Raw genomic sequence first — 19,213 nt, 5'->3', positions numbered from 1 at the left:
ACAACTGAGCAATGAGCATTTGATGACAAATGACAGCATGTCTAATTTCCCTGGTGATAATTTGATGAATCTAAATCACATATTGTATGAAGTAGTGTATTGCACTGAAATATCACTTACATGAGTTATATACGTTTGATTGACCTTGCTGAAATGACCTTCCATTCCCCTCGGCAATATATTTCTGAAATAAGAACCAAGTACCCTCTATTTCTGAAAAAAGGTCGGGTCATGGACCCAGACAAACTGACCTTCCATTTTTGAGCAATATGCATCAAGAACCCTCTATTTCTGAAACAGGCCGGGTCATGGGCCTAGACAAATTGACCTTCCATTAAGATCTTAAACTTTCTCCAACGTTTGATTCATTCAAAGCTAGTCTCAAAATCTATCTTTTCCGCTAGTTCCATGAATCATAATAACATTGTCATCATCCCTTCCTATGTACCTTGAGCATGCTGCTAGCGTGGAAATGAGCGCATTATAAATGTGCATAATTATTATTATTATCTGGTGTCATAACTTTTTTATAGTTATTCATATATCGTGTCTCATGTTGTCAATCACTGGATTGTCTGTTCTAGACTCAACTGTTTACACACAGCGTCGTGCAGCTGTAATACTGCTGAATTCGGCGTTAAACAAACGCCTACTCATGATATAGTCGGAATAATACGATCGATTCTGCTTTTAGCAGAGATTTCTCTTAGATCAAGAAAAGGTCTTTGTTGTTTTTATTTATGGATAGACTGTATTTAGACACAAAGTCGAAACAAAATATTTTAAAATCTAGTGTTGGTCAATTTTAAGTACCGCTGGGGTGTGTCCAAAAGATTTGACCACTATGGAAAAGTTGAACTTGAACAAACACATTACCATAGGTCTGTAGATGTATTATGCAGTAGGTGTCTTGAGATAGACCCAATAATTACTTCCATCTATATTTCTATTGAGAATAATGTACTACAAAACCGACTGAAACTATTCTAAACCTACAGCTTCAACTTCCCTTCTGAACTTGGCTATAACTGTAAGCAATCACATACTTACGAAGTAATCCCTAAACAATGCATAGCGAGAGAGTATCGCTTACGAAGTGGTAACATGTTGACACACGACAACGATTACAATTTGAATATCTCATGTATCAATATTTAACTTTCGATCAGGTTGTAATTAGTGACAAGATTAACCTGTACGTGTCGCTTCTCAGGTTTATCAAAATTGAAAAGAACAAATTACACCCACATACCACGTCCTGTTGTTGCTACTTGAAATACGTGACCCAGTAGTGCAAACGATCTTGATATGCTCTCTTATTTCAGGTCATCAACTTCCAAACGTCAGCGACAGTTATCATTATCGCCTCAGCAGAGTATCAAAGTTCTGAACATATACTGAACATTTGGTAAGTTTAGATGCTGTTCAAAAAGTTTTAAAGTACAAATATGTTCAAACTTATTATGTCCATACTGCAGAGAAGGTGAAGAAGACGAATATCATGTTCTGTTTATATGTCCATATTACACAGAGAACATTATTCATCTGTGTATTATTATAGTATTATTATAAATGTACTACACATTTAATTTATACAAATAGACAACAAGAGCCAGTAATCCATTGCTCCGCTTTGCCTCCAAAGTGTATAAAGTATTCCATTATAGCGCTCTGAAAATGCTAATTAACAGCATTACATCTTAAACTGTACTCTATGCCTCCTGGCCCCGAAAAGCAAAAAACTTCTGTTATCCTGTTATTCAGCTGGTATCACCACAGTTAACAATTCACATGCACGTGGTTATTATTAAGTAGGAATGGTGGCATGGACTCTGATGTCAACAGATATTTCTCATAATTAAGGAAGGGTTCTGTCGCTTACATTGTGATGTATTGACGGGTTGTAGACACTGGCCATCCATTAACATTATGACACAATTCGTGAATATATCGTAGACTGACTGAGTTTTAGTTTTACGCCGCTTTTAGCAATATTCCAGCAATATCACGGCGGGGGACACCAGAAATGGGCTTCACACATTGTACCCATGTGGGGAATCGAACCCGGGTCTTCGGCGTGACGAACCAACGCTTTAACCACTAGGCTAACCCACCAGCCCTATCGTAGACAGAGGACAGACTGTGCATATTGCATGACATAAGAGATACGTGTCCTTACTGTGATCCTTATGGATGTAGCCGGCGTTCCTTCCAATGTACCACATTATATTTGATTGGATTTTTCTTTAATTAAGTTTACGTTAAAGACGTTTTTGAAGGAGGGTGGATGTAAAAATTAACAGGACAAACGCTATTGACTGGAAATGAAGGTAGCGAAATATACTTTCAAAGAAAGGTGTAAGAGTGCATCGGACAAAACTCATTGGCTAGAAATGAACATCGCGAAATGTACTTTTCATGGAAGGGTGTAAGGTGCATAGGACAAACACTATTGACTGGAAATGAACATCGCGAAATGTACCTTTCATGGAAGGGTGTAAGAGTGCATCGGACAAAATTCATTGGCTAGAAATGAAGGTCGCGAAATGTTTTCTGTCTGGTCATGTTTGACACTGTCTTCGCCATCTATGATACAACCTTTCCAGCATCTGATCATCATTTTACTTGGGTACAAACGGTTCTTGTTATCACTTCCATGATCGAATAGAAATAACTTTAATCTGCATCTGTTAATTACCTTTTTCACAACTGTTTGACAAGAGTGAGTGAGTGAGTTTAGTGTTACGCTGCACTCAGCAATATTCCAGCTATATGGCGGCTGTCTGTAAATAATCGAGTCTGGACCAGACAATCCAGTGATCAACATCATGAGCATTGATCTGCGCAATTGGGTTTGACAAGATGGTTGAGACGATTAAAATGTGCGTGATATCGAAGCATTGTATTTCTGAAAATGGAATGACATGCCATTGCTGCACAAAATGTAGCCAGACAGTATGTGGAGTGGGAATGATATGATTGAAATGTTTCACTCAAGTGGTGTTGGAGCATACAACGGAGCACCATACACTAATGTTAAGTGATAGTGATGAGTGTCTCTGTATTTCAGATTTACGGTTATATATATATTCGGCTTCTGCATGTGATTATCAAAACCAGCGATCGATAAACCGGTAGGTATATTACGAATGTCCAGTGGGTACCATGTTGAGGATTTATTACCTGTCATAACATATGCCATATAACTGCTACCGAGAAATCGCATTCCAATGGGTCAGAGTCCATTGTTATATCTGGGAAATATTGACTTATCCTAAGGCATACCAAAGGTACAAAGCATTCATGTGACACTCACGCGGATTTTGAGATAATAAACACAACGAACAAATGAGCTGTTTTTTAAGCATTTTAATTATTTCGAATCAAATTATTTCTTTTACGATGTTGGAGTATTTCATTTCCATCTGTTATACAAAGCATACAAGAAGAAATTGAAGGACATGCACACAAGATAATTGTCCTTGGCAATAGTTGATACAGTCAACCGTGCATAATAAAGCAAACAATAACCTGAAAATCAACAACAACAAACTCCAGATATCATGAGACTAACATCTCCTTTGTGTGATCATTCGAGGCATTTGGGTCTCTCTGTATCATTGGCTCTTGATCAATGCTTCTTTGTATCACACAAAACAAAACAAAGACAACAGAGACACTTAGACTCTTAAATTTCAAAGAAATAGGATCAGTTCATCTCATAGTGTTCCAATAATACCCTCACCTGGTCAACTCTGAGGGAACTGCAAGATGTAACTGCATCTTCCTGAAGAATGTTGACACAATTCTGGTAGACATAGGAAACTTAAAGAACTATTTAGATAAATGTAAACAGGCACATGATAAAAGCCATGAGTTTTGACTGAACGTCTTGAAGTGTCCTCTTTCCGGTTTTCTTTCCGCTGTCCTCATCATCTGATGTAAGGCTTCTCCACATTCTGCTCAGTCTTAAAACTGCGGTACGATTGGTTGCTTGTTCCCAGAGACTTTTTTCTTTGAGCATTCTGTATTCTCCTAGACGGAAGGATGCGCCTGAAGACAAAAACGAGTGAATTTAACATATTGTTGGTGTCGTATCGTCCATGCTGGCACGTAAGTGACATTACATATATTAAAATTGTGTATTCGTTAAATGATCACCAGTTTTAAAAAGGTTGCGGAGTCGATTACGATATGAGTGCATATGTCTTTGGCCAACGAACTCTGGTCAAACTGAAAGAGTATACTGAAGATACATCATCAGAACATTTTACCCTGACAAAATATACAGTCTTAATTGGCGGAAATAATACCGACCTAATGAACCATATACTTCTTGCTGGTAAAAAATACAGCCATGTATCAAGTATTAAAAAAAATATATAATCACTGGATGCATTTGTAAAAATATTGTGTGAAATTTTCATGACAGAAAAGTTTATTGCCAACAAAAGTAAAAAAATATTTGACAGAAAATGGTCATCTCTGTTGCATATATTCCCAGCGTAATATTAATGATATTTCCAGTATGTGTAATGCCTACCCATATGAACGTCCGTCTTATTGTGTACTAGTTCTGATGCATTAGGTATTGTGTATATTTGTATCTACTGATTTGAATGAAGAAAAGAAAAAAATATGTGGTCTTGTTTTTCTTTATCTTCCGATCAATCAAACCATGGCTTGGTTACGGTGTGATGGAAAAGAGCGAATGCTCCGGAATATATTTATGCTTAAAACACTACAGTACTTCGGAGGTAACCTGTCCTTTCTTTGGGGTGTCCCGTAATGAAATTCGAACCACGAACCTTCTGATCCGATGTCGGACGGACCTGTCCACGTGACCAAACAGGTTCACCCTGTCAGCAAGCTGACATATTCTGACTAAAGACATCACTACCCCTGTACCAACCATATGTATTCATGGTGATGTTATTGCAGTTTATTTACAAAAAAAACATCTTCCTTAAACAAGTGATACATACGTGTATACAACCAGCAATGCAATCAGGACAAGAAGGATGACAATGATGGTACCACAGACAACTGAGACGATGAGCAGACTTTTGGAGGCTAGGGGAAATAAATCGATAGTTAATTATTGATACACACATATATATCGGACGCCCTGTCCACATGACCAAACACGTTCACCCTGTCAGCAAGCTGACAAGGTAAGTACAATGGTTCCACACCCTGCAGACCCAATTTAGACCCGGAATCGTCATTTGCTTGAATGTTTATGTGCTTTTTTTACGCTTTATGGAAATTGCATTTTTTCGTTGCTTCTTTGCAGCTGAGTATCATAATCGAAAGACAGATCATTATTTTACCATACATACTCCATTGATAGATATCATAAGCAACGGCCCTCGGTGTTTGGGCACGATGTCTCACAGACAAACGTAACCAGACAATCGTTTGTCATTTCTTACAAACAGGGAAGCCAAGATTAGGCTTTACACACTGTACTATTAATGATAATCGGTATGGGAAAGCAATGAGAGCCCCTCCTACAATGGTGGAGACTACACACAATTACAACCTTTTAGTTAACGCTGGTGGAGCAGGTAGTGTCGGGGGATGGAATGGGCTGTACATAGCATTTAAGTGGGTAATCAGAAACAGGTCAAAGGCAGATTGAACCTGCACTTTAAATACTGCGAAAGTCTGGAACCGACCTATGTAGTTTGGGGAAAGATGGTCAAGATATACATACAGTCGGATGTTTTATCGGCCCTTGCTGGCAACACGAACACCATACCTGTGTAAAACAGAATACATGTAGGGGTCAGTCTACTGGTACTGTAAAGCAAATGTTATCACCAACTTGTGGAATGAGCAATTCATGCTTGACAAAGTCGCACTCACAAAATACAAGAAGTTGTTATCCAAGAAATTTGTCATCGAAGAACATTTATATCCACAAATGTGTTAAACCTTCACATGGAACGTTACACGATAAGATCATAAATGATGCGAAATATTTCCTTACGCTCAGGATCCATTCTTGAAATAATTGATTTCTTTTCACCCTTAAATTCCGCATTTGCAAAAACCTGTAACAGATTATTCAAGAAAATACGTTAGTATGATCATGATGTACTGAAATATGATTCTTGTATCTGACTTGCACATTACAAAATATCGATTTAACATAACAATGTCTGTTCATCGATTGTGTATAATCGTTTCGATCACTATGTACAAAAATATATGATTTAAAATATAAACACAAATACCTTTGACGAAACATTAAAGCATAATTATATCTGTTTTCATGGTAAATCTGAGGCACCCCATCACACCCACATCATTCCATGGTTGCTCGTAAATTACCGGTCATTCTTCAAATCGATATGATATACATCACGTTCTGGCATACTTACTGTAAACGTGTAGTTAATGACGGGAGCCATCGGCACGAACATTGACTTCGTGTCCGTGCAGGGATCCTCAGGCTTGTAGCTCCCCGTAATGCTCTTCCTGGGATACCTGCATGCACATAGATGTATAGATGTATGTTCATATGAAGGAATTGTTGACATGTTCATATGTTCATATGAGGGATTGTGGACATGTTCATATGTTTACTAGTATATGAGGGATTGTGGACATGTTCATATGAGAGCATTGTACACATGTTGATGTTCGGGAATTTCCAACATGTTGATATATGGGCAAATTGTAGACATGTTCATATGAACCAGTTGTTGACATGTTCATATGAGGGAATTGTGGACATGTTCATATGTTCATAAGAGGGAATTGTAGACATTTTCAAATGAGGGAATTGTACACATGTCCATACGTTCATATGAGATAATTGAATGGTAACTGAGAAATAATGCAAGAACAAACGGGAACAGAGAAGAGAAATTTATCATGTATTTCTTGCAAAACATTTTGAATGCATTACAGTTTGATTACAGACGCCACTGACAGATAAAAAGGAGGTGGTATATCTGCTTTACGAGTGCGTCAATGAATAACTGATTATGGTTTTACGCAGGTTTTAGCAATATTCCAGCAATATCACCGCGGGGAACACCACAAATAGGCCTCACGCATTGTGCCCATGTGGGGAATCGAACACCATGGTGTTCGGCGTGACGAGCGAACGCTTTAACTACTGGACTACCCTACCGCCCCTATTATGATGATTACGACAGATACAAAGTATCCACACCGAACTGTTTAAGCGGTGAAAAACACATGATCCACATCGTGACGAGAAATATTAATAATTATTTGGGATATCAAACAATAGTCACTTTATCAAGTGTTATGGAAGTGGAATCATGCATTGGTTCATAGTAAATGGTCCTTTTACCTAGAGCTGTCTTTGAATTTCGTGATGTTATCATCGAGTTGAAAATGTATTCATTTTATGAATGAATGAATGAATGAATGAATGAATGAATGAAAACCTTAACACCAGATATACATACATCGCCCTTGTAATGCACGGTGTACTTCAGAATACGCCCATTCCTCTGTTTCTCCTCGGGACAATTCCATGTGAGTATCGTGCCAAAGTAGGGCTCGGGTACAGCGGTGGCTGTCAGGTTCTCAACAGGGCCAGGCGCTGTGGTTGAAAAGAAAACTCATGTGATGTGCAACTCTAATAATATATTTCAAAGTGACTACAAAAGGTTTGAGAAAGAAGTACCCTTCAGGGTGGGACGGACGTCAAATAACTGAGGTGGATATTGTGATTTGAAACCTCTGATTGACAAGTCTGAATCGCGAATTTCCAAATCCATGGCAGATTGTAGAATAAGGCCAGGATAAGGATACATGCTTTAGTATAAGTGAGTGAGTGAGTGAGGTTTTAGGCTTTTAGCAATACTCCAGGGGTTCTAGAAGTGGACTTCACACGTTGTACCCTTATGAATTCGAAGAATCGAACACGGGACGGGTGAACGCATTAACCACCAGGCTAGCCCTTCGACAAACTGACATCGGCATACAGTATGATTATTTAGTATGTTGGGGGAGGGATCGGGTTATCTTTTGGGGCTATTTATTTGTTGTTAGTTTCTTTCCCTCTGTTCGTGGTAACATCGTTTCATACGTTGCTACATCAGGTTAAGACACAAGTCCAAAGTCGGCGTCGTTGCGTTCAAACCTTAAATACTTAGTTTGAACATATTTTATTCACAATGTGAAAAGGATCGGGGACAAGTTCTTTCAACTTATTAAACCCCTCTCCAAGATATTTACAATAACTAATTACATCACAAGCAATTATTAGAAACAGAGACAGATAAAGACTGAAAGATAACAGGGGGAAATGTTATAATGCAAAAGGTGTATAGAGAGAAGACTACTGGAATCGTTCAGATTTGCATATATACTGATGTACATTTTTTAATCTAATTTCATTTTTATGATTTGTCAGATCTACAATGCCGTTTAAAATAAAAGATAATGTAATCACAGAATTAGTACCACATACATCTTGAATAGCTTTAAGCATGATCTTTCTATGTTGATTGTATAAAGAACATTCTAAGAAATAGTGATGAGCATTTTCGCATGGGTTTCCACATGCGCAGGATGGATCATTGATTAGCCCTACTCTGTACAGATCGTAACTTAATCTACTAGCTTCATGACGTAGTTGAATATGTAACATATGTTAAATTTTCTAATACCGTAAGAAAAGTACAGTGGAGCTGACTTATATGATGTTATTATGCTCGATTTAAAGTTTGATAGTGAAGTACAGTTTCTTACATCTGTAGATAAATTGTTCCACAATCTTATAGTCGATGGGAAGAACGACTCATGAGAATTTTTTATTCTTGTTCTTGGCAAGCAGATATTGCCTGGATTTCTTAGATTATATTGACTCCTGGAGCCCACGAACTGAGGAAGTATTTCTTTTAGGTAGATTGGACTTTTGTTGTTTTGAATATTATAGAACAAAGACAATTTTCTTATTCTTCTACGCTCTGATAGTGCTTCCAAGCCTGTTTCATAATATAGTGAATTAAAAGAAGAATATTTGGGAAGTCCTGTAATAATTCTTGCAGCTTCCATCTGGAGCCTTTCCAATTTTAAACTTAGTTCTTTTCCGCAGCCATCCCAGACTTCGCATGCGTACTCAAAGTGAGGTCTTATAAAAACTGTGTAAATCTTTAGAAGTGTATTTCTATTAAGAATATATTTAAGTTTTCCCACTGAGTAAATCATTTTAGAGGTTTTGGAAACAATATTAGATACATGTGATTACCATTTGCCGTTCGATGAAAGTATTATCTCCAAATGTTTATGATCTTCTACCGTTTTAACAATCTTATCGTCAAATAAAAAGTTAATCGAGCAAATATCATCTTTAAGTGAGAAAAGTACTGATTCTGTCTTATCTGGGTTGTATGATATCAACCACTTGTTTGCCCAGTCGTTTAACCTTCTGAGATTTACGTTTAATGAGGTTCTATTCTGTTCAGATTTCCAGAAGCCTTGCCTAATGATGTGTCATCTGCAAATAGTCGCGTTATGCAATCTAACTCATCAGCAATATCATTTACATAAACAATGAATAAAAACGGGCCAAACAGTGATCCCTGTGGGACGCCAGCTTGGAGTAACCTTGGTTTAGACAGGGCTCCATTAACAAAGACCTTTTGATAGCAATTACATATGTAATTACATAACCACTCTAACAATCTACCTTCAATACCATACATTTCCAAGTTATGTATAAGCCCTCCTCTGTGCCTTAAATACAGGTACTTCCGACCCAGACAACATATAATCCGTACTATTACGTTACATTTGATAACCATACCTGCTGGGGATGTCATTACGACTCTTGACGCATTTGGAGCATGCGCAAAGCCTGCGGGAGTGTAAGCCGTCACCGTGAACTTGTACTCCCACGAACTTAGGAGACCTGGCACCTCACATGACGTTGTATTGAACCCTGGAATGTAAAGATTCACCTTACACAAATATATGCCAGATGGAGAGAGTGAGTGAGAGAGTGAGTTAAGTTTTACCCCGCACTCAGCAATATTCCAGCTATATGGCGGCGGTCTGTAAATAATCGAGTCTGGGCCAAACAATCCAGGCATCAACAACAAGACCATCGATCTATGCAACTGGGAACCGATGATATGTGGCAACCAAGCCAGCGAGCCTGACCACCCGATCCCGTTATGCCAGATGGAGAAACATTGTCAATTCGAACACCATGTTCTTGATCAGATGACGTTAAAGACGATGTACGTTTGGAGTCTTTGTAACTCTGTAAAATCAAATTCCATAATCAAAAGTAAATACTAATATCCCGTTGAATGTTATCTGAAATATGTCAGCTCACGTTTAGAAACACCGTTACTGTAGCTATAATTTTAAAACCAACATATGCATGTCCACCCGCCATTTCTCAGATGTATACACCTGTGCACTGCATTGATCATGCTGAAGGCTGATCAGAATGGATCAGTTATATTATTGCACCCTAAGCTGTTAGTCCCGTACCATCGACCCGTATTATAGTCTTGATGGAGAAGTTTGACGAGCGTCTCCCAGTCGCCTCCAACACTGTGACGTTGTACCAGGTGGGGCCGTTGTCTTGTGTCGGCTGTACCCAGGCTACCTTGATAGTGGAGGTGTTCAGAACGCTTGCATAGACGACTCTTGGTTGTAAAGGGGCTAGAAAATATTCAAAATGTATTAATAATGATTTCAACAAAAAGGTAATCGGCGGAATATTTCACGGATCCAAAATTAATTTTATTACATAATACGTTTTCTTTGTGATTTCGGGAAACTAAGTTAGTTTTTTTTTACGGAATGTGTTATTTTATTTTCACATATTATTTCTAATGACTAAAACGTCAGTGAAACTATATTAAGTAATGATTTCGTATGTATACATCACGTGATTATTCAAGGTTATCTTACACTGTAATTAGCCCAACATAATACAGCTCAAGTAAATCATGAATCGCTTACGCGATACAAGGCCTATTCTGTACTCTTACTAATCGAGTATGATTACTATCAAGCAGACAAAATAGTGATTGATACAATGAACACCATACGATTCCAATCTGGGAAAGATACGACGCAGCCACAGAGCCTGATCACCCACAGCAAGCATAGATAATTGGAATCATTTGAAAAGGTTTCAAGTGTAATAGCCCCCAGAGATGTGAATATATTAGTAACTATGCGCAATCTCATTTGGTATCTCTCAGAAGACGCACACATGTAGAGAATGGACGCAGAAAATAATCACTGTGTCCAGAGGGACGCACAGTATTATTTTTGGTTGTTTCTTTCATTCATCGTTTCATCCTTCAGTCATGACAGGAAAGGTACGATACTTTATGGATAGCAACTTTTTTATTATATTATGACGCAACGTTTCGACATAGATTGTCATACTTTTGCTTAACAACGGTATGAGAATCTATATCGAAACGTCGCATCATAATGTAATAAAGAAGTTGTTATCCATAAAGTATCGTACCTTTCTTAATAGTCATCTAATATATACTGGACAAAAAAAGTTAGGGATATATTTTATCAATGAATAGATCAATGAATAGAAATGATCATTATTCATAATTTCATAATTACATATATCCCTAACTATTTTTGTCCAGTATATACTTCTAAAATGCCAATCAAACAGATCAGTCATGACCATTGTCCATAATCAATCTCTCATGATCTCTCAAGACTCTAAATAAATTGTTAAAAGGTAAAGTTCTCAACACTGCTACCTTATAGACTCTCATATTCCCCGCAAGGACCCTTAATACCAATAACTGGAAGTCCCCGGAACCACCTTGTATGACTTTATGACTGTATGACTTTTGTATGACAGGCAAGAATCAGTTACCAACCTGATATTTCCGTTTGTATGAATAACGTTGAATTTGGTCCACTATATATATCATTCCCTGCACTGATGCTGACGGTGTAGTTTGTATATGGACGCAACGACGTTACGTTGATAGATATGTCGCTCTGGCAATCGTTGGGAGCAGTTATAAACGTGATCATGCATCCTCGCTGAAAAAAAATTATCTAGCGTAAACAGTTTTACCTCAAATCGGTGCTTTTATATCATAATGATAACTATGAGTGGCAAATGAATTAATGGATGAGTTTAGTTTTACGCCGCAGTCAGCAATATTCCAGCTATATGGCGGCGGTCTGTAAACATTCGAATCTGGACCAGACAACCCAGTGATCAACATCATGAGCATCGATCTACACAAGTGGGATACGATGATATGTGTCTACCAAGTGATATGTGTCGAGCCTGAACACCCGACCCCGTTAGTCGCCTCATACGACAAGCATGGGTTACTGAAGATCAATATTCTAACCCGGATCTTCACCGGTGAAAGGCAAATGAAGTTCACACTTCATTTTATACATGTTTGTTGAAACGTGGTAATTATTGGTCTAGAAACGTGTCGGTTAAATATGAATTTGCTGTTTTGTCTTTTTCCGAATGTTTGTGGGTGGCGGTTTCTGAGTGAACAACATTTGAAGCCCATTGCTGGTGTCTCCCGCTGTGAAATTCATTCATTCATCATCAAAGTTGTTACATGCATTTTCTTCAAAAGAAAATGTCATGGTCTTAATATATTCGAGGACGGAATGTTATGTGTTGTTTATTGACTTGTTGTCAGAAGACAAGAAGTGTTCGTCAATGCTAGTTTCCTTAAACGAACAATTGAAACACTACTTTAACATTATTCACCACAAAAAGGTTGCTTTCTTTACCATTTGTACTAATTAACGTGTGCCTCGTCATGCTCCAACGCACACAGTGACTTGGTTCGTTCCCAGCGCAACTTCGGCTGCGTTTAACAGTACTTCAGCCAGTGTTTTGTATTAGTCGGAATTTTACAATGAATGAATGAATGAATTAAGAGCAAGAATTATATGTGAATGAATGAAAGAAATAAAGAAAAAAGAACAAAAGATAGAAATACATATGTGAATGAAAGAAGAAATGATACACCACGGCCATTCCTCACCAAACATGTTAAAGAACGCAAAACTATCGGTAGAAAACATGTGTTAACATCAGCTGTCCTTTTTTAAAAAATCTACTTTGAGACATCTTTTTACATTAGTAACTAACTCAGATATCTTATTGCATGTGTGGAATGGCATGGGCATTGACAGAATGTTATCTGACACTGTCACAGACCCCTCAAAAACAGAAAGTTTAGAACTATCACAAAGCGTTGTAAACACCTTTCCAGCTTTGCCAAATACTAAGATCAACAAGAAAGAAAGTTTTAGAACTATAACACTCAAGCATCACAAGCATCAATGGCGTATCAGAACAGATCGGCGATATGTCATATTTTTCACACACCTCAAATACACCCAAACAATTTTTTTTAAATTATAATACTATCACTATTACTTGCAAACACCTTTCACCTGATGGTACATTCCCCTCATAAAAATTAAAGATGTATGTGAAAGATGTTTTAGAACAATAACTAGAAACACTCAAACAATGCCCTGTAGTATTTCAATGGCAGATCGGCGATATGTCATATTTTTCACACACCTCAAATACACCCTAACAATTTTTTTAGGTTATAAAACTATCACTATTACTTGCAAACACCTTTCAACTAAAGGTATATTTCCCTTATAAAAAATAAACGAATATGTGAAAGAAGGTTTTAGCGATAGAATTGAGTCTTTCTTCGCTGTGTACTGAGAATTGAAGCCAGTGAGCTACAACATGCCGACTTGAAACTTTACTACAAATCTACTGTACTAATACTGACACTAATAACAATTATTTGACCTAAAATGAAGTGACAGAATAGGTAACTTATCTTCAACATGTAGGTTTTCAGTTGTCACAACACTCAGCGTATGTAATCAGCTGTTGAAAATAAACCGGGCTCAATCTTAAAACCTACGCTTCTGCCATATTACCTAAACTGGTCACGCGACGAGCCGAGGCATACGCTTAGGGTTTTCCGAGGAGTGACCTCTCCCCATTATATAGTCTCCCTGTTATAAGTTACGTTTGCTAGTTTCCTTAAACAAACTCTTGAAACAGAATGTGAACATTATTACCCACAAAAAGGTACTTTAAAATAATGCAATAATCAGTTGCCTTTTATAGAAAATAGAATAATAAGTTCTTATAAGTTACATTAATTCAGTATTTTATGTCAAATGTTATTACTCGTCCTCTGTGTTAAGATGATATCGTTAGAGTGGCCAAGATTCACATACCGGTTGTCGTGAAGTCTCCGTGCACTTGTGCACAACCTCTTGGGAACATATTCCATTTGCATTGAAAACTATATCATAATACTGTATAACACCGGGTGTCGTGGGCGCTTCCCAAGACAGACTCACGGTGGTATCCGTCACATCGGTAGCGTTGAAGTCCCCAATATTACCTGGTTCTGTAAAAGACCGATTTGTACAGAAACGTAACTGGGGCAAATTGTAATAGTAATGATAATGGTGTGATAATAATGACGGTAGAATGATTCCGCCGGTGTCTAGAATAAATCCAAATGCCGAGACTGACAAACAGGGTGCGATGTTTGTTGTCAATATGATATACACAAGTTAAATGTTTCACCTCGTTCAAAGTGTTGCATGTCATTGATGATACATATATACAGTCATGAGAACACAAAGTGTAAAAAATGAACTTTGAATTTAGTGGTATTCGAAGAGGTATTTTGTTTTCATTAGATATCGTTTTTGAGCAGTAATAGTGGTAGTAGTAGTAGTAGTAGTAGTGGTAGTAGTAGTAGTTGGACTAGTAGTAGTAGCAACAGCAGCAATAGTAGTATTATAGTTGTAGTCGTGGTAGTTGTAGTCGCAGTAGTATGGTAATAATAGAAGTAGAAGAAGAAGAAAAGAAGAACAAGAAATAGCAGCAACAGTAGTAGTACTGTTTAGTAGTTGTACTAGTACTGTGTTGTCGTCGTCTTAGTAGTGGTAGTAGTAGTAGTAGCAGCAGCAGTAGTAGTAGAAGCAGCAGCAGTATTAGTCGTAGTCGTAATGGTAGTAGTATTAGTGGTGGTAGCAGAAGCAGCAGCAGTAGCAGTAGTTGTAGTAGTAGAAGCAACAGCAATAGCAGTAGTAGTAGTTGGAATAGTAATAGTAGCAACAGTAGCAATAGTAGTAGTATAGTTGTAGTCGTGGTAGTAGTAGTCGCAGTAGTATGGTAATAATAGAAGTAGAAGCAACAGCAGTAGCGGTGGTAGTAGTAGGAGTAGTCGTCGTCGTCTTCGTGAAGCAGATCCTCTACCTACTGGTGACACAAAAGGTGCCTGTACTCGTCAGTGGAGGTTTACACACACACACTTTGTGCACACACTCCACCATGTCGGGTGGACTGCACTCCGTCGTGCAGTTTTCGTTAAGGCCGGGGATAGGAGTTGGTGTTGTCAAAGATGAGGAGCTCTACAACGAATAATGATCGTGGTGTAAAACATGGAGAATATAATACTTCACGAGAAACATCGGATTGTCGGATAATCAGATACTGAATAGTGTAAGCCCAAAGTTCCAACAGAGCAATGCACACAACTTAACACGACATAAACTACATAGATTCTATTGACGCTATGTAGGACAGTAGTACGCTAATTACACTACACCAGGTAAACAGACAATAAGCTACTACATATACAACACATAGTAAAGAATTAGGATGTCACATACATTATACCATGTAAATAATAGAACGCTATGGAAACCATTGAAAAAATGGTCTTGGTTGAGGGTAAACTTCTCACGTAGAGTATATAGTGTCCTTGTTGAGTGAATACTTATGTAGCGTGTATAGTGTCCTCTTTGAGTGCATACTTCTCATGTACTGTGTATATTGTCTTTGTTGAGTGTATACTTCTCATGTAGTGTGTATATTGTCTTTGTTGAGTGCACTCTTCTCATGTAGTGTGTATAGTGTCCTTGTTGAGTGTATACTTCTCATGTAGTGTATATAGTGTCCTTGTTGAATGTACACATCTCATGTAGTGCGTATATATAGTGTCCTTGTTGAGTGTATACTTCTCATGTAGTGTGTAAAGTGAGCTTGCTTAGTGTACACTTCTCATGTAGTGTATATAGTGTCCTTGTTGAGTGTACACTTCTCATGTAGTATAGATAGTGTCCTTGTTGAGCGTACACTTCCCATGTAGTATAGATAGTGTCCTTCTTGAGTGTCCACTTATCATCTGGTATATAGTGTCCTTGTTGGGTGTATACTTCTCATGTAGTGTATATAGTGTCCTCGTTGAGTGTACACCTCTCATGTAGTGTATATAGTGTCCTTGTTGAGTGTATACCTCTCATGTAATGTATATAGTGTCCTTGTTGAGTGTATACTTCTCATGTAATGTATATAGTGTCCTTGTTGAGTGTGCACTTCTCATGTAGTGTATATAGTGTCCTTGTTGAGTGTACACTTCTCATGTAGTGTATATAGTGTCCTTGTTGAGTGTATACTTCTCATGTAGTGTATATAGTGTCCTTGTTGAGTGTATACTTCTCATGTAGTGTATATAGTGTCCTTCTTTAGTGCACACTTATCATGTGGTATATATAGTGTCCTTGTTGAGTGTATACTTCTCATGTAGTGTATATAGTGTCCTTGTTGAGTGTATACTTCTCATGTAGTGTATATAGTGTCCTTGTTGAGTGTACACTTCTCATGTAATGTATATAGTGTCCTTGTTGAGTGTATACTTTTCATGTAGTTTATATAGTGTCCTTGTTGAGTGTATACTTCTCATGGAGTGTAAATAGTGTCTTTGTTGAGTGCACACTTCTCATGTAATGTATATAGTGTCCTTGTTGAGTGTATACTTCTCATGTAGTGTATATAATGTCCTTGTTGAGTGTATACTTCTCATGTAGTGTATACAGTGTCCTTGTTGAGTGTACACTTCTCATGTAGTGTATATAGTGTCCTTGTTTAGTGCACACTTATCATGTGGTATATATAGTGTCCTTGTTGAGTGTATACTTCTCATGTGGTATATAGTGTCCTTGTTGAGTGCACACTTCTCATGTAGTATATATAGCGTCCTTGTTGAGTGCACGCTTCTCATGTGGTGTGTATAGTCTCCTTGTTGAGTGTACACTTCTCATGTAGTATATATAGTGTCCTTGTTGAGTTCACACTTCTCATGTGGTGTGTATAGTGTCCTTGTTGAGTGTACACTTCTCATGTAGTGTATATAGTGTCCTTGTTTAGTGTACACTTATCATGTAGTATATATAGTGTCCTTGTTGAGTGTATACTTCTCATGTGGTATATAGTGTCCTTGTTGAGTGCACACTTCTCATGTGTCGTTGTATAGTGTCCTTGTTAATGTACACTTCTCATGTAGTATATATAGCGTCCTTGTTGAGTGTACAATTCTCATGTAGGTATATAGTGTCCTTGTTGAGTGTATACCTTGTTGAGTGTATACTTCTCATGTAGTGTATATAGTGTCCTTGTTGAGTGTACACTTCTCATGTAGTGTATATAGTGTCCTTGTTGAGTGTATACTTCTCATGTGGTATATATAGTGTCCTTGTTGAATGTATACTTCTCATGTAGTGTATATGGAGTCCTTGTTGAGTGTACACTTCTCGTGTAGTATGTATAGTGTCCTTGTTGAGTGTACACTTATCATGTAGTATATATAGTGTCCTTGTTGAGTGTATACTTTTCATGTGGTGTGTATAGTGTCCTTTTAGTATGTATAGTATGTAGTGTACGTTTAGTGCTTATAGCGTCAGTTTATAGCATATAGTATTAATTTATAGACAGACAGACAGAGAGAAGTGTATTTCGTAATATCGGCCTCATGGCCTATAATAATTTATAGCATGTAATGTGTGTAGTAGTCGTGTGTATGATGTATAGGTATACGGTGTCAGTGTTAGTGTTAATGTCAGTGTCCATGGAATCTATATGTTTCTCCGGTGGTGTATAACGTGATCTAGTAGTGCACATAGTATTCGTTTAGCTATTTTAGTGTCCGTGAAGAGAAATATATCTCCCTGCGCTGACAACAGTGACCTACTGATGTGAATATGTTACGTACTCTATTTAGCGCAGCGTATACATACCTCAAGGTGTGTATAGTATATATGTGTAGCATACATAGTATGTCTATACTGTGTATTATATTCCTCCGGTAGTGATCGTATAGTGTCTCCAGTGTCCATGAATGTATAGAGTGTTTATGTGTTGAATGTTTACAGAATCCGTGAAGTTTATACCTTGTCCATAGGGTGTATACTGTTACCATGTATTGTATGTGATTACCGTGTAGAGTATATAGTTACCATGTAGTGTATATAAGTTACCATGCAGTGTATACAGTTACCGTATAGTGTAGTTAATAGTGTGTATGTAGCATGTGTGGCATCAACCTGATAAATACATTGCTCATGTTGCGGGTTTGTGGCCATGTATATTCAGGCCGGATTTCCTTTGGACGTGGAAAGAATGTTGATGCTTTTATTTGGAGTGAGTGAGTTCAGATTTACGCCACACCCAGTAATATTCCAGCTGTATGGCGGCATTCTGTAAATTATCAAGTCTGGACCATACAATCCAGTGATCAACAGCATCTGCGCAATTGGGAACCGATGACATGTGTCAACCAAGTCAACGAGCCTGACCACCCGATCCCGTTAGTCGCCTCTTACGACAAGCATGGGTTGCTGAAGATCAGTTCTAACCCAGATCTTTACGGGTCCCTTTATTTTGAAATGATTCAGGTCTGTATCTATACAGAATACCTTCCATGCACATCAGTTCATTTTATGTGTACTTAACTTACATATAGTCAGTCGAGTAGATTTGTCTCCCTTGAAATACTAACGCGCTCGAGGTAATAAATGCTCTAACGATATCTGAACGAATTCAGTGAGACCTACAAAACAAGCAAAACAGTAACCGTGTTACCTGAATCCCAGCTAGAAAGATGACTTCCACTAAAAGCAAGCCGTATCGCAGAGTGGTTGTCATCTTGAAAGTCAGTTTGTGTCGACTGTGGAGAAATTCACCGCTGCTGGACCAGAGCGAACTGAGGTGACACCTATAGAACCCTTACACCTGAACACGATACACTACCGAGTTCTCCGTCCTGTCATACGGTAAAGTGGGTCACGATAAGAACGGACAATTTACAATCATGTGATACCTTTGGCAAACGTGAGCAGATTT

General features: G+C 37.9%; 1 protein-coding gene across 1 annotated transcript; it reads right to left on the bottom strand.

Moving 5' to 3' along the window:
* Positions 1 to 3,354: 3,354 nt before the first annotated feature.
* On the bottom strand, positions 3,355 to 19,213 carry LOC124274861 (receptor-type tyrosine-protein phosphatase F-like). The gene is made up of 12 exons (XM_046710230.1): positions 18,953 to 19,213; positions 15,294 to 15,444; positions 14,254 to 14,429; positions 11,871 to 12,039; positions 10,495 to 10,668; positions 9,800 to 9,934; positions 7,452 to 7,588; positions 6,390 to 6,495; positions 5,996 to 6,059; positions 5,720 to 5,764; positions 4,986 to 5,073; positions 3,355 to 4,053 (listed from the first exon to the last, which is right to left on the bottom strand). Exons 1-8 carry the CDS (start codon positions 19,013 to 19,015, stop codon positions 6,457 to 6,459), a joined length of 1,044 nt encoding a protein of 347 aa, XP_046566186.1. The 5' UTR covers positions 19,016 to 19,213; the 3' UTR covers positions 3,355 to 4,053; positions 4,986 to 5,073; positions 5,720 to 5,764; positions 5,996 to 6,059; positions 6,390 to 6,456.

The sequence above is a fragment of the Haliotis rubra genome, unplaced genomic scaffold, assembly GCF_003918875.1.
Source record: "Haliotis rubra isolate DU_JTF1 unplaced genomic scaffold, ASM391887v1 Scf195, whole genome shotgun sequence".
Taxonomy (NCBI): domain Eukaryota; kingdom Metazoa; phylum Mollusca; class Gastropoda; order Lepetellida; family Haliotidae; genus Haliotis; species Haliotis rubra.
The sequence above is the reverse complement of the archived record's forward strand: the minus strand, read 5'-3'. Positions and strand labels throughout refer to the sequence as shown.

Coding starts and splice junctions, on each gene's coding strand:
- LOC124274861 (XM_046710230.1), bottom strand. CDS start 19,015: ATGACAACCACTCTGCGATACGGCTTGCTTTTAGTGGAAGTCATCTTT. Junction 14,430..15,293: donor AGGCACCTTTTGTGTCACCA/GTAGGTAGAGGA, acceptor GGTCTTTTACAG/AACCAGGTAATATTGGGGAC. Junction 9,935..10,494: donor GACTATAATACGGGTCGATG/GTACGGGACTAA, acceptor TTTACATTCCAG/GGTTCAATACAACGTCATGT.